The sequence below is a fragment of the Hyposmocoma kahamanoa genome, unplaced genomic scaffold (assembly GCF_003589595.1).
Source record: "Hyposmocoma kahamanoa isolate Upper Pololo Valley unplaced genomic scaffold, ASM358959v1 240, whole genome shotgun sequence".
Lineage (NCBI taxonomy): Eukaryota > Metazoa > Arthropoda > Insecta > Lepidoptera > Cosmopterigidae > Hyposmocoma > Hyposmocoma kahamanoa.
The window spans coordinates 2,153,455-2,176,529 of record NW_020653757.1 but is presented as its reverse complement, the minus strand read 5'-3'; the positions used below and the strand labels follow the sequence as shown (position 1 = coordinate 2,176,529).

General features: G+C 37.2%; 2 protein-coding genes across 2 annotated transcripts in view; both read left to right on the top strand.

The window, feature by feature from the left end:
• The first annotated feature begins 1,868 nt into the window (after window positions 1-1,868).
• On the top strand, window positions 1,869-20,330 carry LOC113228783 (putative serine protease K12H4.7). The gene is made up of 11 exons (XM_026462165.1): window positions 1,869-1,899; window positions 2,101-2,261; window positions 2,507-2,685; window positions 10,327-10,437; window positions 13,091-13,224; window positions 13,555-13,693; window positions 14,039-14,187; window positions 14,886-15,017; window positions 17,684-17,816; window positions 19,623-19,820; window positions 19,976-20,330. The coding sequence occupies exons 1-11, from the start codon at window positions 1,884-1,886 to the stop codon at window positions 20,142-20,144; spliced, it is 1,521 nt and encodes a 506-aa protein (XP_026317950.1). The 5' UTR covers window positions 1,869-1,883; the 3' UTR covers window positions 20,145-20,330.
• Window positions 20,331-22,328: 1,998 nt separating this feature from the next.
• The window catches only part of LOC113228759, a 6,372-nt gene continuing 5,625 nt past the window's right edge, over window positions 22,329-23,075 (top strand). Inside the window, exon 1 of the mRNA XM_026462123.1 lies at window positions 22,329-22,352. Within this exon, the coding sequence (XP_026317908.1) occupies window positions 22,329-22,352 (24 nt within the window). The remainder of the gene's footprint in view (window positions 22,353-23,075) is intronic.

Genomic DNA, 23,075 nt, shown 5'->3' with positions numbered 1-23,075 from the left:
ACCTAATTTCGATGCGTCGATCTGCAGAAATCTATAACGGAAATGCAATCATTTACATTAAAGCATCGTTTTGAAAAGATTAGCTGTTCTAGGCACTGCTTTACTGCTGTTATTGGTGCGCACCGCGAGGAGGCTCTCTCCATGTACCTTATCGTTTACATCAAAATGGCACCCCACAACCCGGTACTACGCCGCACACTTTTGTAACGTGGTACACAGCAACGGAGAAATTACATCTGACGCAATTAGCCTGTTTTTAGACCTCTTTCACATCTGTCAGGGTTTTAGTCGTCATTGCCCACTTGACGTAAGTATTTACGTGACACATACGATATCTATTGGTGCACTCCTACCTAGATACAGCTAAGCGATAAATGCACGATATGTAAGTTGCTTTTTGCGTTTGCGCGGTGCGTCGGTGTTTGTCATTTCCAGCATTGCTCTAGCACCAGTAACCCTACATTAGCACGTGTTGTGAATCATCGCGCGTGACCGGCGTGCACATGTGCCAAACAATGGACGCAGGTGTGACCTGATGCATCTCCCATTGTTCCAGCCCACTTGGTCACTTGGCGCTGGACTTTACACATGCGATTATCTATCAATTACCTACAATCGGCCTATGAACCATAATCATTGATGGAACAATATAAATACTATAACATGTGTTAATGGATACTTGAATGGGGTGTACAAGATAAGCGTTGTATGTCTATCACCATAATCTGACGCTGACCGGCGCTATGGCCTAGGATCTAGCAGGCTTAAAAAAATATGTATTCACCATCTTCTATTTGGCTTGATCTATTTATGACAAACCTACCTACACGCTCGCTGTTTCCAAAGACTTTTGATATGACCGGCAAGGTCAAAGGGTATTATGGTATACCATACACGAATATTTTGCAACTGTTCACATTGTCCCTGTAGAAAAAAGTAGGATGGCGGTGTATCTCCCAAAAATAACACTTACTTACAAATTATGTTTGCAGCCACGCTCGTTCATACCGCGACATTTTAATAATAATCTTTTATTTTTTTTATACAATGTGTATCAGTTCTGATAGCGATAAAGAAATTTAATAGTAATATCTAAATTGGCACCGTCGTAGTTATCTATAATCATTCCAATAAACAGATATATCTGAAAATTTTAATTAATCTTTGTTATTCTATACCCGACTAAGGCGAGGCCAAACACAATGATTATGCTGTAAATAAGTTGTTTAAGAGAATACGGTCTTATTGGTGTGCAGCAATTTCTTCGAGGCAACTTTACGATAAATAATTAAGTGTATGTCCTCATTTGCATAAAGGGTGCAGCCAATGAATATCTTCTAATAGAAGTAGGCACTTCAAATAAATACATGTTGAGTAGGTACTAATAATGTAGGATACATAGAATAATAGTAATAATATTAAGGAAAAAATACAGGAAATTAACAACACTACGTAATAAGGAAATAAATGAAGGTACAGGGGAGAGTTAGAAGTTGAGGAGGAGCTCCGTAACACGCCGTTTAGAATGCTTAGATGTTAGTTACGTCGTTTTAGCATATCGCCGCATTGAAATATGTTATCTGATAAAACAGAATTATACGTTAATGCCTGAGGTGTTGCTACATTTGATTAGTCGCATTGTGTTTACTGCATTAATTATGGAAACGTGTAAGTACTATATAAATATATCATCAAGAACGTACAGCACGGGCTTCTCGACATCTAAAAATGCATTGTTTGACATTAGACCATTTCAAATATTTTGGTGTTGATCGTGTAACTTGAAACCCAGTCTGTGGTTCCGAATTCAATGTCAAATCCCATACGTTTTCGTAACCCGTTTTCCAAGATCAAAGTTTAAAAGTTCGGAATGAGTCTTGAAAATGTATACCTACTATAGTAGGTATATTTTCCCGTCTTAGACTTCGTCCACTAAGTCTCTCTCCTATATGTTTTTCATGAATTTCTCAATATCATCCAAATTCTTGTAACCTGCGCACCTTAGCATACGTGCATACGGTTGCAAAATTCTTTATTAATTAAAAAAGTGACAGTTTCATAGACCAACTTGTACATATTAACTTTTTAACAATGTTTCAGGGTATCTACTCCTTCTCCCGTTGGCCGTAGGGCTCCGTACACTGGAGCCCCCGCCTCCCGTCCCCGCGAGCCGTGACGGCAGCAACGATACAGTGACGGAAGGCTTCATCTACGTCCGTTTGAACCAATTCGCTGCCACTAACACAGATGTCTTTCCAATGGTTCGTAACACCTTTTTGGGGAAAGATGACTATCTGTAACTTTATCGACCCGTGTATGTTCCTCAGCTGAGCACGAATCGTCTCTTTTGGTTTTTAGTCACAATTAATTTTTAGAATCACGAATTACTACCATAATGTTCCATGCCCATGAAACTCTAATGTTGACACTATAGACTCAAGTAACCGTTGAAAAAAAATGATGTGACAAAGCAACTTACTCAAAGTAAAAAAACGGTCTTTTACAGCGTTATTACTACAATTCGAGACACGCCAGGAGCACAAACATCGTCATTTTCATAGGCGGCGAGTGGCGTATCAGCGAAGGCTGGATGCGGGGCGGCCTGGCTTACGAGCTGGCCGCCAGAGAGTCCGCGGCGCTCTTCTATACAGAGCACCGTTACTACGGGGACACAAGGCCCACCAAGTGAGTATATGCTTACACGTACAAGGCAACAGTATGTAACGAACGACAAAACATCTTGAACAGATTTATTACAGTAGTACCTAACGGATAATAAAGACTGTAACAAACATACCAATCCATTAAATGTCCCCCAGAGTTGAGGTCATAGTCTGCTACAGTAAAAGACTTCAGAAGTTTTGTAAACGTTGTGAACCATGTTCGATGTGCGGATCTCATCACGATGTTTTCCTTCAAAGCCACAGATAGACGTGCTGCCACAGGAGTTCGAACCGTCTTTACCTATCAATTGAATAGCATTCGTTTTCCCGCTGGGTTACCACTGTAATTAACAACACTCAACATTTGGCAACGAGCTGTTTTTTGAACAGGAATATGTACCTAATCTATTATATTCTAACTTACTTTGTAATAACGCCATAATACGGTATTTAACGCTATAGCCGCGATTTCGAGATAACGAGCTAGTCGTATGCCACGGCACGCCTCCTCACTCGCCCGACGGCGAATCAGTAAAGATAAACACACAATCCAAACTGCTTTATATCCCAGTATTATGGGCGACGTAATCAATTAACACGTACATGAATTACAGGATTTTACTAACCATTTTCATTCTTCTTTTTCTTCCTGTCCTTATCCGACGCTAGGTAGGGTCGGCACAGCACGTATTAAAATTTAAAAACAAACTATCACCCGCGAAGATGTTAAGATTTTGGCTAAAGCTACTAAAATGAACATTAGGAAGAGAAAACCGAGTCCTGTAAACTTTACGTCCTCAGTCATTTTAATAATAGATTTCAAAACGCTTGATAAGTACGATCAAATACTTAATATTTAAATTTGCAAAAATGTGTGTGTCCCATGGACTTCTTGCTAGAGCGTATATCTTGTGTATCCTTCTGTTGGACACTGGTATCTTTTAAGCAATCCGTAAACAAAAACAAGTCAACTAAGAAATGATGCCTTGATGTCACGTAGAAACCCATATCTATTAATGTCATGAGACCTTAGGGTCAGTGGCTCAGCGGCCACTTGACCTGCACCTTTTACTGTCATTATATGTCTCCCAATACTGGGAGATTATCAGACATGTCTCGGATATTTAAGGCAAGCGAGTAGTATGGTACTTTGATAATGGAACGACGGTTGTAATAAAGGCTGATTTACGTAGATTCTGGGACGCTAGCGTTTGAAGCAAGTTACGGGAGGTACCTGTACCCGTGTACCGCCTCCCTCCATGTCGACTCCACCCGCATCCTAAACCTAATTCGGGTGGAATCGTAATTGCGGAAGCCAGCACGACCCCCGCGGGAAGCGGAATGTAAATGGAAACAAAAGACACAGAAATTGAAAATGTGACGCTACACTGGATTCAAATATTTTAACTTTAGTCCGTTGCCAGTATACCTAATGTTGGAATCGACACTTGCTGGATCCAGTTTCTGGAAATCATGACATAACTTTTTCATATTCAATTGACGTAAGCAGTGTAATATTGGGCACTCTAGAGCCCCAATATTACATCGTCCGCGTTGTCGTCTTGTGATCACACTCGATCCGATACCACCTAATAAGAGAAAGCAAATAAGAAACGGCGATCACTGAAATAAGAACGTAATATTACCTAATATATAATATTATAACGTACCTAATATTATCATTTCGTTCATTTTATCTGATTTTATTTCATTGAAACAATGAAAATTCGAATAATAAAAGATTGTTTTATGTAAGAAATTAATTGCCATTAAACTAATAGACATCATATAATGGGTGGATAGATAGGTAAATTATATCTTGTGAATTTTTTCCAAGAATACTTGACGTATGGTCATTGTGAACGAACAAATGAAAATAATTAAAAAACAAGTATTTCTTTTTTCCGTTAGATACGTTTCCTTAGGATTTTCCTCTTTCATTAACTTCAACATACGATCAATTAAATTGTAAAGCCAACAATACTTGCAAAAGTTAATGAAATTGTGTTAGAGCATCAGGATCATTAAAATAATAATCAATTCCAAAACTATAATTAATTTTGATGACTTCAATGTTCTCCGTTTGGAACTTATACATAAAAGACCAAAAAGATAGAAAAAGAGAAAAAGATACCACCTCAGCTCGAATTCTAACTTTTCCCGAACCGAACGGGTTCTCTTATTGCGGCAGGACACTGTTTTTATTTCAGAATTTATTTTTTTACAAACGAAATTAAAGCAATTTGAAAAATGTATAATATCCTATACTATACGTGTTCTGTTTAGTTCAGTTGGAATAAAAACAAATTGGTATATGTAAAGTACTTATTGGATACAGCGGTTTTTTCGTAAAATTTCGAGGTAAGTTTGTGATTTTTTATGCATTGTGAACATTTTTAGGAATCGTTTTTTCACATCGTATAGTAATCAATGTGCATATCCTCAATTTTTCTACATTAATATTGCTTCCAAAGTGATTGATTTAACACTTTCACTGTTAAGCGGAATCAACCGAAACCACTTGAGGTTATATCAAATCTTAATAAATGTATGCAACCACACAAGTGACGTAACCATTGTCCAACTGTCTTCGTGGCCGGTTACGGTTACCATGCTAGACTGTCACGCAGAGGTCCCGGGTTTGATTCCCGGGCCAAGGGACATCGTATGGCCTACATTTATTTATCTCGTGACTTTAGGTGTAATTTGTGGTTGTCTATGTGTGTGTCCGTGGCACTCGCGTTACAGGGTTTCCCTACTACGGAGCTATGAAAGTGTGCGTTGTTGTTATTATGGTTATAATTCGAATTCAGCACACAACATACGACACACAACGACACAACGACAATTTTTCTCAACCGTTCCGTGTTTTAATGAAATGAAAAAAAAACATATACAGCTCATAAGCCATACAACAACAACATCCTGAAGGTTGTGGCAGAGGACCACAGAGCGCCTGTAGTGAGGCATCTCGTACGAAAATGACTCCGCACGAGATGCCTCGTAAGTACATGACATTTTAGATTTTAACTAATTAAGTAATATGATATGTAATATTCCTACTAACAACAGCTTATAAGCTTATTTTACTACTACTACCACCAAGGGATCTTTTTCATCTGAAAGAAATATTTTTAAATTTTGAAAAATTATAAGCCATATACGTACTCTCACCATTCTTCCCATTGACTGCTCCACAACTTTTGCAAATATTTCGAGAACAATAAGCTAATTTAGGAAATAACACTCAAGTGCAATTAAAGTCGGTTTTAGAACAAAGGCACAACACCGGTGTTAGGCGACGACAATCAAAACACAAAGCCAGCAAATAAGACAAATTCCGGAACAAACTACACTCGTTGCGGGAATTGTCCCCAAATTGTCCCGATCTGCCAAATTGTCCCGATTTACTCTATCTGCACTTAATCCTTACTAATTAACCTCTTGTTGTCGTACCAACTTAACAAAAGCCCCGTTAAGATAGTCCCACACTCTATTTGTACTGCGATAAGAACCAAATCGCCTTAACATGAAGCAAATATAAGAGCAAGAGTAAGCCAGTCGAAGGTTATCCGGTATGCATGAGATGATTTGAGCGTTTCAAATATTTTTCGAGATTAAAGTCAGTTCTTGCGTGAAAATCAACCGTTGTTGACAGTGCAACAAAAGATCTTCCTTTCTTTTGTATTTCTGCGAATGTATTTTCATTATCTGGCCAATTCGAAAAAGGATCTACAATATCTAAAGCGGATTTTTATAAGCTACGGAAGGACATAACATAGAATTCGTTTCGTATATTATTTAGTTCCTATATTATACATATATGTGTAGGTTAGTCCTTATGGTATATTTTATAATGGTGGTGGTTGCCTGATTTAAAGTAATGAATAATAAAAAAATGTTTCAACAGATTCAAATATTATTATTACGTAAAACATGGATTTTTACGCCACATTTTGTAGTCTAAGCGTATTACTAGGTAACTTGGAGTAAAGTTTACTCCATATTGACGATTGTTGTGTACTCATCATCATTGTTTTTAAAATACCGGTACAAGTCGTGCGCCTGGTGGTGAGCGAGACGTCTGTCCATGACAGTTGCAAAATCACTCAGAGCTTTAAACCGCAAAGATTTGAGGGGCACAGCCACTGCGCCCGTCACACTGAGATATCAGTTAGCAGTTTCCCACGTGCCTATAATTTCACCAGCACCCTTACCCTCCCAAACCGGAACGCAGTAATGCTTAAATCACCTACTGTACTTCAAAGGGTTATGAACCTTCTCCGACATGCAGGTTTCATCACGATGTTTTATTTCACCATTTACGAGACGTATTACGTAATACAAAACACTCACAAATGTACGTAACTTAGAAATTAAAGTCATAGGTACATAGGAATTTGAATCGTCGACCTCACAATTAAGAAGCAACCGTTCGCCCACTGGGCTATCGCTGCACTCTTTTCGTATTTTGTCGATAGTGTGTCTTAAAGAATAGTAAGTAAAAAGAAGGAAGGCAATAGGAATCCGCGTATAATATTTGTCATAAAATTGAAACAGATTATAAAATGGAATGTCTTAACACGGTGACTCGTGCCGAGGAACAAAACAAGTACTTATATATGCAAACTGGCAACTCGTCGTCCTTCACTCGACGACGTCGACAACAGAGCAATGCAGTTATGCCAAGTGCAGTTCTCACTTGTTCCGATACCAAAATTCACTTTCGTGTACTCCTTTTAAGCGAAACTAGGTTAAATAGAGGATGTCCCGTGTCGAGGAGTAGAACGTGACGAGGAAATATAGAATCACACATACTAAGTGGTATCGTAAAACCATGCTTTTGCTGTCGGACAGGTAAAAAATGTTTTCCGCATACAAGCAGTGTCAATAACCTTTTGAATTCTGCATCATGTTTCAAAACTTTAACAGATATTATGATACAAAAATGAAACAAATACAAAGAAAAATTCCTACGATCCGACTCGAACCAGTATCACCGGTGAGGCAATAACTTAATGAGGCAACAAAACAGCCAGGTTAAGTAGCAATAGAGCTCCTTGTGAAATAATTCGTCGAGGAAAGTATTGTCACCCTACTTACTACCTACTACAGCCACAGCTTTAATATTAGCATTACCGCATTTCGGTTTTTCAAAATCGGGGCAAGGGTGAAATCTACAGACACAAGAAACTTGTCATCTTTACGTCTCAGTGGCACTGCTCCCCAGATCTTAGCGATATAAAGCAATGAGTGGCACTGCAACTGTTACGGGCTGTTATGGGCAGGCGTGTCGCTTACCGCCAGACGCAAGACTTGTACGTCTCGTCACTTGATATCAAAAAATAATAATGGGCTCTCCCATTCAAAATACCGTCATAACGTAGTGTAGGTGAACAGGACATATTCTCCCTTCGACTTAACTAATTGCATGAACAAGGTAAATGTGAATACTACACTGAGTTGACTCATACCGTGAGTCACACATAAATGGTCTCAATTGCACGCCGTCATGAATTAAATGCCCTATTGCCCCTCTACCTCTAGTACCACACCTCATGTTTTAATGAGTTTTGCATTTACAACTACTGTTTCTGTTAAGAATTTACTACAATTTTTATCGCAATAAATACTATTGTTTTACTGATTTGTTATTTCTATTTAGCGTTCACGTAATGTTTGTTTTCAAATATTAATTTTTCCTAAGGCTCTCCTTTAATTCACTAAATAGATTTCAACTATCTTCAGCAATTGTTCCCCAGAGAATGTTCGATACGTTCTTTATTGCCAACAAAGGCGAATACAAACAAAGACAACACAAACTTCAAATGATGGCCTTATTATATAGCATTTTTTTCCAGGTAACATTAAAAGGATTGATATATACAAGCCATTCGTCGTGTGTTTATAAATCAATATCATCACTAAGAGACTTCACATCAACTTTTTTGTGAAACATTTTGATAAACGTAAAGGGCAATGTTAGTACGCTTTTATAATAAGATTCCGGTTGATATTCAAAACTATTTTGCCATTTACGGTTTAAAGCTACATTGAAACAAAAACTTTACACTGAAGGTTTTTACGCGTACTCGATTTTTTAGTTTAGCTCTTGCAAGTAGTCTCAACCAATGATATGTGGAATAAATATTGTAAATGATAATTGTGTACAAATATTTATTTATAAAGAGCAACCCCTAGAGTTGCGTTTCTTCTTCTCGGGGGGAATCTGCGTTACGAGTGAGCAGTAGAGTTTAATGAATGTGACCATTTAAAGACTAATTTGCTTACCTTTGAAATAAAGATTATGTCAGTTTGAAATTTTACAATTAAAAGTACATTTTTTTTTAGTATTTGTTAATTCAAATGTGAATTAATACACAATAATTGTCATATTCAAATTTCATGTATGTATTATTAAATTATGAAGCGTCGTTCACGAATTATTTTTAAAAGTATCCTCAAAAAACATATACTTTTCTGTCCCTTAATTTACTGCGTTGACTTTTTACGACCTTATCGTAAAAAACAAGGGTTTCATAATTTTTTTTATTAATATTGGTTCTTATGTAAATAAAATAAGTTTTGATACGATCAGTGTTTTGTTGTTTTGAACTGTCTCCGTGGTTCTGGTAAAAGGGTACCGTGCTGGTCTGGCACGCAGAGATCCCGGGTTGGATTCCCGGGCCTTGAGAAATATTTGTACGGCCTACATTTATTTCTCTCGTAACTTTGGGTGTTGCCTTATAATAATAATAATTATTATTATTAAGTAAATATTTACGGTTATTTATTACAATACTAATTTTTCATAGAAAATGTTTATAGAATCATTTAAGTAAAATGGAATAATTTATAATATTTATAAAAATTATTAATTTTTTTTTAAAGAAAAATGTTAGCCAATTTCAAGACGTTATTTAAAAATTTAGACGCATACAAGTGTCGGTAAAAAAGTTATTGTCCCTATAATATCGAAAAAGGTGAAATCGCTAAGGATTTGCATTTCCGCTTTCGAGTGGCATTGACACAGTCCACTGAAGTTGCTTTGACTAGTTTCCCACTCGCCATGCGACTGCTGGAGAGTCTTGTCTTATACGCAGTAATGTTTTTGTATCATATGTGCACCATTACAATGCTTTGATCCAGCGTACAAGTATGTAGAGAAAGAGTATTAGTAGTTTGTCTAATAAAATTATTTTTACAGCTACTTTGATTGTTAAGATGTTTTTATTCAGGAAAGTACTGCCGCCTTACCTATTTCTGCCGCGAATCAGTAATGTTTTTATTGTAATTAATGTGTTCCGGTTTTGAAGGTTAAGAGTTCTGGTGAAATAACAGGCACGCGGTTGTCAACTTATGTATCAGGATGACGGGCGCATTAGCAGTGCCCTCTTTGCGATTTAAAGCTCTGAATGGCACTGCAACTGTTATGGACAGACGTGTAGCTTAACATTAGGCGCAAAACTTGTTCGTCCTTAATGTTATTATATACAAAAAATCTAATCCACAAATGTTTTCACAACCACCATTATTTTTTGCGCGCGTCTTTTTTGGTACCCAGTGGAGATGACAGCTGTCTGACAGAGGGCTCAAGGTTAAGAATTATACTATTTGAAATCAAATTAAAAGATAATAAATATATAATTTTCTCTCGTTTCAGCACTACGTCACCAGAGGAGCTGAAGTACTTGAGCGTGGACCAGGCGCTCGCCGACTTAGCGCAGTTCATTCAGACAGTTCAGAGCGACAGTTTCGAGAATGGCTGGTATAGGTAAGGGTATTCGTTTTATTAATACAATAGACTCATGTATTTTACATTGTTAAATAACGTCAATACAATAAGGGTTAAAATTATCGTCCCGAATATAAACAATAATAGTCAATGTTCTTCTTCTTATCGTATCGATGGCATTACCTATACTATTGTGGTCCGAAACTCAGCTATGCCAATTGTTAGGGCAAACAGGACACGATAAAAAGAAGAAGGCAAAGAGCCGGATTTAGTGCTGAGCAATGGGACATGCTAGCCATCATGGTGCAAGATTCACCAAATCAACGTATGGTACTCGCCAACATTTTTCACTGTTATCGAAATAAAGTAAAAAAAATACAGCAAGGTCCAATAAAAAAAATTACAATTTCCTCGAACGAAATTCCTTTACACTATAGAATTCTGTTATTCAAAAACAGTAGTTTCATTCGAATGTAAAACATTTCATTTCACGTGTATTATTTCCTATACCGAGTGACGCGGAAGACGACAAACCACTTAAAGCTTGCAGTCATTTCAAGTCAAGGCGTAGAGAAGCAAATATAGAAGTGTAGCACAGGCTACATTCGTACGAAATCTAATGCCACTATATTCACGTATTGTAGTCCAACCCCGTATCGTAAGCTACCCCAGATTTGCCTGCAGGTTTCGTCAAACCTAGCATTAACTAGGACTTTCGGTGAAAACATGAATACATTTACATTTGAAGCTACAATAACTTAAGGAAATTTCGTTCTATCCATCCAAGAATTTACTAAATCCTTAGTCAAAGCACGAAACGCGAAAGTCAATATGGAACACGCTTATTTTTTATTTTATTATTTATTTTTCATGGAAAGTAGTCGCACTTTGTGTGTCAAAAATTGTTTATTTTAAAAATATAATAAACAATACATTTTAATTCTTTTCAATATCTCGAGATGTAATAGAATTCTCATGTTTGGCCTCAATTATTAAAGCCTAATAAAAAAGGGAGAATACCTTTCCTACAAGAGTCTAAATTATGACTAGTTCAGAGCCCGTGCATATCTGGTTGATAGAATGCGCGCTCGATAATGGCGACAAGGGATAACCACCACAAACCATATCCCTTTCGAATCGGCTATTTATAGCGCGATTCATAGCATGATATTTTTGCAAAGCTGGTGGACTCGTCACCACAAAGAATAATTGTAATTAAATCAATTTTACTTATCACATTTACTCGACTGTAGAATGTAGAAGGATATAAACAAGTGCGAACGTAAATGTCAGCAAGTACTCAAAATGAGCACTTTAGCGAATATTATGTAAATATGCACGACACCTACCTATTGAAAAAAAAAGAAATAAGCATTGTTCAAAAAGTTGTTGTAAAAGTTTAAATACTAGAAAGAAAATAAAACTAGGATTTTTAAATTATATGAATAAAATTGGGTCCCCGCGGCCAAGTGCCCAAGATGCTGGCAGCGTTCCCCCTTTGTATGGCTATGCTAATGCGTTGGGCACGGTTCCTCAATGTGCCTAGAAGATGTACTTTAGGAGCACCTGCACTTGAAGACGACTCAATTAATATACCGCAGAGCTGATTCAAACCGAGTGCCCATTCGTAAATTGCTACTTCCGCCCATATGTCACCGTTCTTGGAATATTGACTTGGTCAATTGAATAATATGAGGAAATTACTAGCAACTATACTACGGACACCATTCTAGGACGATCTCTGGCAGATGACATCTATGTTATCTTTCACGCGCCTCTTATTCCCTTATATAACTGGAAATATCGACTATTCACTATAAATATATTGATTAAAAATACCTAATGTATAAATAAGGTCAGGTGGATAAGCGGAACACACTTTGTTTTGAGCTTTAGGAAGCTTAGCAAATTTTTAACAATCGTTACGCTAAATGTCAAAATCAATACTTACGATGTACAAGTCAACCGTGACCATGGGACCTGTAAAGGGCCCGAAACGTCGGTTTGTTTGAAAAAACAAATATACGCGATTTAAATCCGGAAAAATAGTTTCATACTTACGATGTATTTGCCAAAAACGTGCAAAGTGTGCTAACATTTTTCTTCCCCAAAAGATGGGGTAAGAGGAACAATACGTCGTATTTCTTACAAAGGTCATGTTCGCAAGATGTCTCAACTGTCTGATTTGTTTTTTAAGCCTTTTACCTATAGCGTCGTAGCCACATCTCTTTAAAATAAATTCAACTAATTTGTATATCTGTTTTATCGACTGACAGACTATAGTGCTAAACTCTTTGGATTATTAGTTAAGGCTTCAAATCCCACTTCCCTCGGTGTTCCTGACCGTAATTATGCAACTTACATTTTTCAATACAGTTTGCAATTGTAACCATAAATTGTGTTAAGAAACAAGACTATTTAAAACGGTCGTTGTGTACATACACGGAAGTATGAATATACTTCGTTCAAAGTAGGTACGCAAAAATACCAAGAATTAGGTTTGTTTACTAAAATAATGATTAATTTATTGTACGCTTATGAATTAAGAAGGTATTATTTAGTATTGGTTACTCATAATTGTAATGGGAATTCCAAGTGCAAGGTCACCACAATCTACAATAAAAATATGTACTCATAACGACAGTAATAAGTATTGTTCTTAATGACTTTTCATATTAATTGTTATTCTTAGAGGTGGCAAGGTGGCTCTGGTGGGATGTTCGTACGCAGGCAGTATGGGGACGTGGATGCGACTCGCGTACCCGCATCTCGTCGACGCCGTGTTCTCTGACTCCGGACCTTTGCACGCCCAGGAAGATTTCCCTGGTCAGTATCGACTTGTCTATCTCAAACTATATGTGATATGTCTTTGAATATGGGCTTTCTCCGAAGCTTTCCTTCTATCACGTTCAAATTAGCATTTTTATACATCGTGTATAAGAAGCAATGCGATACGAATAGAAGACTATAATCCGTCTGTCCGTCTGTAAGTAATACGCATGCTGATTGTGAGTTAGCAGCCGAATGAATATGCCGATAGGTATTAACGCGGTTTTAAAAATTGTCTGTTGATAAATTGATAGTAATGTGGTAGCTCCTTGACAAATTCTTTATAAAGTTTTTAAAGAGATTATAAATATCTCTTCTGTGTAACAGAATACTTGGAAGTAATAGCCGAGGCGCTCCGCGTACAGGGCGGCGAGACCTGCCTATCCACGGTGCAAGAAGCCATGGTAGACCTCGTAGCGCTACTGGGAACACCCGATGGACCTGCCACGGTCAGCGAGCAATTTAAGTAAGTTTTTTAAGAGTCGATTTACAGTTTCTTTGGGCTTTATTATCGTCTCTTAACATCGATGTACGAAGGAATGTTTTTCGTTGTTACGGTTATTAGAAGAAATAAAGGTTTTAGCGTGTGATCATTTTGTTGTATGCCTGAACCTATGCTGAATAGATAACTGGGCGCTGTTACGGAATTACCCTTTATTCTAATTAAAAAAAACGTAAGACACAATCTCACATGCAAAATGTTGGTGTGGACCAGGATTAATTCTAAACTTACTCTGACAGATAATAAGAGTAAGAGAGGCGTTCAGTGCATGGTGCTGATAACTTTACTGCTCTACCTGTTCTTTAACAGTACGTGCTCAAGTCTACAAGGCGCGACGGCTTTGGATCTGGCCACCTTCTTCTGGTACGGCATCACAGAGACGTTCGCGTACCTCGTGCAATATGCCACGCCCGGTGACATTTCTAACGCTTGTACTGCCCTTCAAAACACCCAAATTTGTAAGTATCTATGGCTAACTTTTAAGCATACAGTTTCAATGATTTTGATACAAATTTCCTAGAAATTCATTATTTTTCCTTTTTTGTTTTCCACATGTTTAACTTAGCAAAACAAATTCATAGGACATGAAACTATTTTTCCGTTTTTTGTAACAAACCAACATTTCGGGCACTTTACAGGTCCCATGGTCACGGTTGACTAAAACAAATATACGCGATTTAAATCCGGAAAAATAGTTCCATTTCCTACGTGTAACAATCGCGAAAACCTAAGAACTCGAAAACAAATTCACTTAATGTAATATTACATTCACATCTACTTCAAATTGTAAATTTAAATTAAAGACTGACAAGTCACTATTATTCATTTTGTGCACATAAAGGTAAAATAATTTTCATTAAGTTATAGCGTGGTCCCACACAGCTGTGTGTATACAGGTTCATTGCGATCAAATGAGACTCGCTGCTACAAAAAAATATGAACTGACAGTTACAATGAGTGTACCCCAAGTATACCTTCTTGCATAAGATTGCATGCACATGTACCAAAAATTGATGAATCAATTAATATTCTTCTCTTAATTTTACTTTATTGGCTTCATGTGTAATAACCTCGTATTCATCAACAACATCTTTGTAATAGTTGTTTCATACGTACGGAATATTGTATTTAACGAAGGATATTGTATCAACCCCAGCGACCAACCCGGTGACGCGTCTGGCGGCGTGGATCAGTGCTCAGCCTTCGACGCAGCCCTGCATCGAGGCTGAATACAGAGTGCAATTAGCACTCCATACGAACACCAGCTATGACGCTCCTCAAGCTACCAGTATGTTGTTACTATTATTTTATTCATTTGGCTTCTTAATTTCCCTCCACGAAATTTACAATAATATAAACGAACTTTTTATAAACAAAACTATTTAAATAAAATTTACAACTCTAGATATAATTATATTTGTATGTTTCGACGAAACTGGTTGTAGTAGCACTGTTAATGTATTGAACTGATCTGATGAACTTATTGTACCTACTTCCACAAATAAATCGATATGTATCTTTATCTTTAGAATAAATGGTCACTGCTTCTAAAATTATGAAATGTTGTAAGTGGGTGGGTGGGCAGGTACCTAGTTTTATCAGTCATTTTACTCTAAACAGTATTAGTAGAGTCCAAATTAATTCCTTACAATTTTAAGTACGAAGCGAAGCGAGGCGATGAATCTATTTGTTATGCTAAACGAAATTCGCTCTAAGCCCCTTATAAATAATGCCAAAATATTATTTAGCGTTATCGAATAAAATTTTCTTGCTCGTCTGTTTTAGAATCAAGAATTTTCGTATAACACCAAATTTTTTCTCAATTATATTAAATTTACATAGAATTCTGTGCTATTCAACCCAAGTAACTCCGAAGCTAGGCGAAGAAAAACTTCATTGGACCATACAATATAAATCTTGATTCAGGGCCGAAATTGAAAATTCCATGTGTATTCTATTTTTGTATTATATCACACCTTAATTAAAATTTAAAAAAAAAACAAGAAATTTCTTAAAGATATAATAACGCCTAAGTATAAGAAATGCAAACACAAGAAGAGAAAAATCAGCAAATCCATCGTCCGAGCTACATCACGACGCGACGCTTGAAACCCAAGAACCAGAAGAACTTAGTTCTTATGGTTTCAGAAGAATTTATTGAGTAATTGTAAATCGTTGCACTCTCACGCTAGAGAGTTAAATATCGAATAAAGTTCGAACTCCATTTAAAGTATACAATCACTTTTCGGAATACAAAACTCAACAACTCTATGTCCACTTCATAAATCATTGTTTAAAACACACTGCCACATTTAAAACATCAGCAAGTATACCGAGAGCTAAGCATTTCGCGACCAGTAACACCGACATCCATTAAAGGTTGCCAGAAGTCGACTCAAAAATACACTATTGTGCAATAAACAAGCCTGAAGATCTCATACCATCCATACAGTTTCGGTACAAGGTGTTCCGGGGTGATACAGAGTAGGACTTGACCATATAGTAATTATGTATTGTAAAATGAACGATCAACGCAGCCAATCAGACCAGCGGCCGAAGCACACCGTAGCTTCTTTATATCTGGCACAACCATCGCAGCTGGTCGCTATTATGATGAAATATAGGCGACTATGACAAATGTAACTTAATATATTAAATATTTGCATTCCATAATCGTGTACAAAATGTTACATAGTACCTAAAAGAATCACGTCATGGACCACAACAAAGTACAAGAGAAGTTGTATTGTACAACTGTTCCTACCTCTACACTAAAAATCTGACAACTTTAAAGCATATACGTTTATGCGACCATTTATGCGACGTCATCGAAACCCGATAACTTAGCGCAGATTATACGAACAAATAAAGTTTCTATTCACATGCCTAACATTCCACAGACAAAAAGTGCAGACGTATTTACATACTTGCAAAAGTAATTAATTAACTCCGTTTGCAGTAACCTGTTTACGAAGTCTATCCATAACAACAGTTTTTTTTCTAGCTTTTTATTTGTGGCTGATATTCCTACATGAGTATCACCTGCGAATAGGTTTATATTTTACCATGCAAGCACGTCGTTAATACAGATGAGGAATAACAAAGGTCGTAATATTGATCCTTACGGAACTCCATGTCTATTTCCTGGGGTCAGAAAATGATTGACGCTAACTAAGGACCATTATTGTAGTGGCAAGAGACCGGCATTATGCGAATTCTAAACATACTTCTGACGGTTGCAAGTGTGAAGGGACAGACCTTTAAACTTATATAAATCTTTATTATTCGTGTATCTTTTGTGAAAGTACTCCACTACTTTGTTGTTATAATTGATACATATTAGGAAACCCTTTTTATATTTCATTGAATGTAATTTGTCCTGCGACCTGCGAGCAGAAGGAAGTTGACAATTCATGCTAATTAATAGCAATTCCTCTCCAATACAGAATTGCGCGATTCATGAACACCAGTCTTTCTCTGTGACCAATAACGTATTGGTTTAGCGCTGCGTTACACGGAAATAAAAAGCAGTACATATTGTTATATTATTCCTGTGTAATTTAAGTTTGTATTCTTGTAATTGAACTTACCTATAAGCAATTTAGTGTGTTGGCTTGGTGAATAAGTATTTTTAATTTGAATTTGCTTTGATCTACATAAATTCTTGTAGAGACGAATTTCCCTCAAAGAATTAAATCTTAATTTAACGTAATACGCTTACATTGTTGTTTGGAAATCTCATTTACTTACAACGAAGTCGTTGTTGTCTCGATTCGAGTAAACGCAAACTAAATTTAATTTAAGACTAAAATTAATTTAAAACCAGTACATCTGCCTGTTTTGGCAGCGGAAGAGTCGCGAGACTTCATTTTATTTACTTTTTACTATTATGGAGAGAGTATTGGGAAGGCTACCCATGCACCCAAATTTCAATACGTGGCGTCTTCATTGCAGTGCGTGTATGGTTATACCAGACGTGTGTGGAGTACGGGTGGTATCAGTCAACGACTAGCCCTCGACAGCCGTTCCTGTCCACCGTCCCCCTCGAGTACTTCCACCAGATGTGCAAGGATTTCATCTCCGAATAGTAAGTGTTACTTAAGCTGAACGACATACAGCCACGATTTTCAGCTATTTTCGAGCCTCTTGTAATTCACACTTGCAATGCTGTTGAGCCTCCCCGACGCCGAGTATCTTCAATTTTAGAGAGAGTCCTCGAAATACTGAATTCTAAGTATCGTTCCTTTAAACTCTCTTATGGGCGTTAAAAGATGTAGACCAGAATCAATAGATATCGTGGATCACAACCTTTATGATCATATCCCTACGCCACTTCCGTCGACTTACAAACTTAACATTTTAGGGTGGAATGAGCATTATAGGTAGCAACAATGAAAATACAGTTAATTGTAAGTCGAAAAAAAATTAAAATTAGCGACCGTTACATTTTGGTTTACAACACTGCACCGTGCCGACGACGCCGGCGGTGCGTCGCCTGCCAGGCTCAACTCACACTGGCGCAGAGTCGAAGCAGTGAGGATGATGTTGATGTGACGTGTGATGTTGTAGTTGAAAACACGCGATATATATACGCGACGCTTCGACTCTGCGCCAGTGTGAGTTGAGCCTTAGTGCCAACCACTTTTCTTCTATAGATGCCCAACGAATTAGACACGTGTGACGGTCGCTAGCTAAACTAGAAGTTTTTATTACTTTAAGCACTCGCACGGAGAGCATTTATGCTACGTATTTCTTGCGAATGTGGGTGATATCTGGATGTATTATATTTTGTATAATTATTATTAATACAAAGGACGAACACTCAGAAAAAATTCCTTCGATCCGGCCGGATTGGAACCGACGTCTTCTAGCCTACCGTGCCAGACGCTATACCAACTAAGTTATCAACTAAGCTAAAAAAAAATTGAATATCAATTCAATAAAAATTTAAAATATATTTTATATGTTTATTTCTTTTTGGACGTTTGAACCAATCTAGATTTGTATCATGCGTAGGAAAAAATATGGGCTGGGCTCTTAAATGAATTGTCAATAAATAAGTGTGATATTGCAAATTTGCATATTATCACTACCTATTGTCGTATAATACGATGGAATGATTTGTGCGCGCGAGTACCTACTTTATTTCAATACAATAAGTGTAATGCAGTGCTAGTTTTATTATGGTTTAAGACATTTATTTCTAAAAACAGAATACAAACATTCACTTACCATGAGAAATACCAGATAAATAAACTTACAATAACGAACGAGCATCCACGAACGAAATCACGTTTCAACAACAAATTCACGTTTTCACAATGCTGTTGCTCTGTTTTATTCAGCTGGATGCCCCTTGTACGTGGCAGGGCTCTAGTTCCCACTAGGCAGTGCTTCCCTGAACGAACTGTTTCACGAAGAGGTCTACTGCGACTAAACTAGTTACCACCGCGCTAATTAGTAATACCGTCAAGTACTACGTCTATGTTCCGAATCGATGGTAAGGATTGCCAGCGCAATGACAGACGCAAAAGACGTGTACCACAAGGTACACGGTCACCAATAAACACATTTGCCATGTTGATGACATTTCCTTGTATCGCAAATGAGAACAGGCGGGCAGCGATCACTATTTTCCATCAGGTAAACCGTCTGCCGGTAGGAATATTTAAAGTAAATAAATCTATAATTCCCATAAAGATATTATAAGATTATATCTTTATGGGAATAGATAGATAAGTTATTACCACTTTTAAACTAAATACGCCTCAAATCTTTTATTTCATTGTTTATTTCGTTGCGTGATACTAATTTAATATAATCCAGAAGAAACTATCGGGTCTCTTTCCGAAGTAACCGAACCCAGAAGATATTTTGATAATTATGTTCCCAGTTTCGACGAAGATCTACTCCGGTCGGGCATACAACGCACGAACCTTCTCTTCGCCGGGCTCGACTTCTTGCCGGACCGCGTGATCTCGGTGGTGGGCGGTCACGACCCGTGGTCCCCTATGGGGCCCAAAGCGACCCACTCCAGACACCTCGCGCCCGTCTACGTCGTGCCTGAAATCTCACATTGCAGAGCAATCCAGTAACTCTAATTTTTACTAAAATTATTTTCAAAAGACAGTCCAAAACCAAACAAAGAAACCGTACTGTGCTTTTTATACGGACAAATTGTCGTTCGTCGAGACCAAAGCAAATCCTTCGTAGGATAAACATCTTTAATATGTGTCCATTTGGCAGGTCAACGGAGAATAGCGATTCGGAGGCTCTCGCGCAGGTGCAGCATGACGTACTGAACAAGATGTCAGAGTGGTTGACAGACAGAGAGGATGACATGATAAGCAGTGCGCATGCGGTGACCGCCTCGATCATCGTTGGCTTCGCTGCGATTGTTGCTCTGTTCGCTTAAATTAACGTACCTTTAAAATTAAACATAATATCAAGAAGTCCGCAATTAAAGACTGGCTTAGATTGTACCCTCGCAATAAATGTCAGTCAAAAACGTTGACGTTAAAACCCAATACTGTAGCGCCGGTTTAGAACTCAAAACTTTGTTACCTACATTACATTGTGTTCAATTTACGATCCCTTCATACTATTCGTATAATGAAAAATAAGTTGTGAAGATTGAGTACGGCAAATAAAGAATTTAAATTTAAGTTTTTTTTATACCTACCTATAGTCTATAACCTAATCTGATATTTCTAGGCTCAAACTCAAACAAACTTTATTCCATAAGTAAGGCAATTACACTTGAAATCGTCACATTAATTAAATTCTACTACTCATTCGTCAGGCAATATCACCTGAGAAGATTGTGAGAAACTCTTGGGGTTGCTCTTTGTAAAAAAAGTGTGAGTGGTTGTGCTACCAGAGAGTCTATGTTAACGGTGCGAGATCATCAGGGTCTGCAATAAGCTTGGGTGTCCCTCAAGGTTCTATTCTAGGTCCATTTTTGTTTTTAGTTTAATGACTTACCTAGCCTCATGGAGGGTTTAAAACATGAGATAGTATTGTTTGCTGATGATACTTCATTATTATTTAAAGTTAAAAGGCGCCAATGTTCCTACGACGATGTGAACAATACTATATCTAAAGTAGTTGATTGGTTTGCTGTTAATAAGCTGCTTCTTAATGAGAAAAAAACAAATTGTGTGACATTTACATTACCCAATGCTAGAGAGATTGTTATAAACATTGTAGTTAGAAACGAAAAACTAAATCTTGTGATTTCAGTTGTATATCTAGATATAACGTTAGATGCTAAATCGCAATGGGCTCCACATATAAGTAAGTTATCAAAACGGCTCAGTTCTGCAGTGTACGCGATAAAAAAAGAACGGAAATGGTAATGATGAATGGTAATGTTGAATGCGTACAAATGTTATTTACAAAGAGCAACCCCTAGAGTTTCTTGCACATTCTTCTCAGGGGAATCTGCCTTACGAATGAAAAGTAGAGTTTAACCAATGTGACGATTTCAAGTGTAATAATGCTTACCTATGAAATAAAGATTATTTTGATTTTGAAACATTTGTATTAATTTATCATTTAGGTACAATATTTATTTCAAATACATAGATCGAAATGACCTACAAGAGCTAAACCATGAATTTTTTTCATCCAAGTACGCAGAAGCTGTACAAACTCTCATGTATTTTTTTTTTATTTCACTACTTTGTCAATTGTCATTGTAAAAAGATTCTCTTGATATCGGCGGCATTACCCCAAAGTAAAATGATGTATATCACGTTAAATTGTGACGTAGCTAAAATAAACCAACCGGCAACTGCACGGAAGACAGTATTTATGTGGTCTGTGGGCAACTGTACCTATCGATTTCACGTCAATTGTATGAAAATAGAATATTTTAGTTGCCAGTTGCTTGTATGCAACACAAGACACGCGTTTGCGCGGTGCCTATAGATATCGTTGAATAGACACGCTACATTTTGAGAACACTAAGCCGACAGGGCGTCCTCTGTGGCCTAAGATTTGAGACCCAGGAACTAGTCCAGGATTTTACTTTTGCATTCACATACATAAAGAGTACATTCCAAGAATATTGTTAATTTTGTTGTATAAGTAACACCCGAGGAAACAAAAAGATTTCCCCATTTCGCAGAAAATTTACTTCGGAACTTACTTGTGTTTTCTTCTTTTGTCTTAGTACCTAGAGTCGAAATACAATGTTCAGTATTTCAGTAAAATGAAATGGAGTATAAATAATTGTCGGAATGACAGGACTTTACATCGTCGTGGTAGGAAGTGACTAACCGTAAGTATTAGGCGTTGACCTCTCTCGAACGGAAGCAAAATCGACGCGGATGCTGCACCTCACATTGTGGCACACCCAAAAGCGATTGACAGAGTGCCAGGTTTACATGCCTCTGTCCTCTGCCTTAAAGATGTACGATAACTCACGAATTGTGCTCGAAAGAGCATCAAAGCATCATTTCAAACATTTTGATGATAATGACGACGGATAGAACAAATAGTGAAAGAAAAGCATAAAGGGAATTCGAGAACGATTCAAAATTTTAAAATAAGTGGCCAGGAACTGCAAAAAAGGATGATAAACAGGTGGATGACAATGATGGAGGTCAGCATCGTCACAGTGAGGTCTAAGAAGATTACAATTACCTTTTTGTCATCAATACTAGTTACTATGTAGTTTGTGAATTCATATACAGCTTGGTTGGTAGAGCGTCCATACCTAAGCTCATGTTGAAAGTTAACACATTCTCTGTCACCACTCTTGAATGGGAATTACACAATGGGAACAAATGGGAAGCACTTCCGCTAACTTTAGGACATCGGGGAAAGTACTCGTGGTTAAGGCCAGATTACAAATATAGGTTCTAAGAGCATGTCTATACACCTTTTCAGGATTGTGCCCGATATGTTATCTCTAACCACCGAACAATCAGATCATCAATACACATCGTAAAAACAATGTGCTAAGTAAGGTGCAATACAATCAACTATAGAATTAATTACTTTAACGGAAAGACCATTAAGATCAGCAGTATTTTTAATGTCTAACGGTTGAAAGGTTTTATCAATGCCTTTTGGAAATACGTGATGGAAATTTAAATTGGTAAAACTAAACAGCTTTCAGCTAACATGATTCAGCGGCGATGGGAGTAAAATTTAACGACTTAGGATAGCCTGGTTTAAGACGACGCATTTAAGGTTTGAGACCGTGCAGAAGGAAAACAAAGAGTGTTAGAAAATCAGCTATTGGTTTATTTTATAGTCTACTTATCTGACTTACATACTAACGTGAAAAGTAGTTATATATAATAGTATGGTTGTAATTGATAAAAAAGTGCAAAAT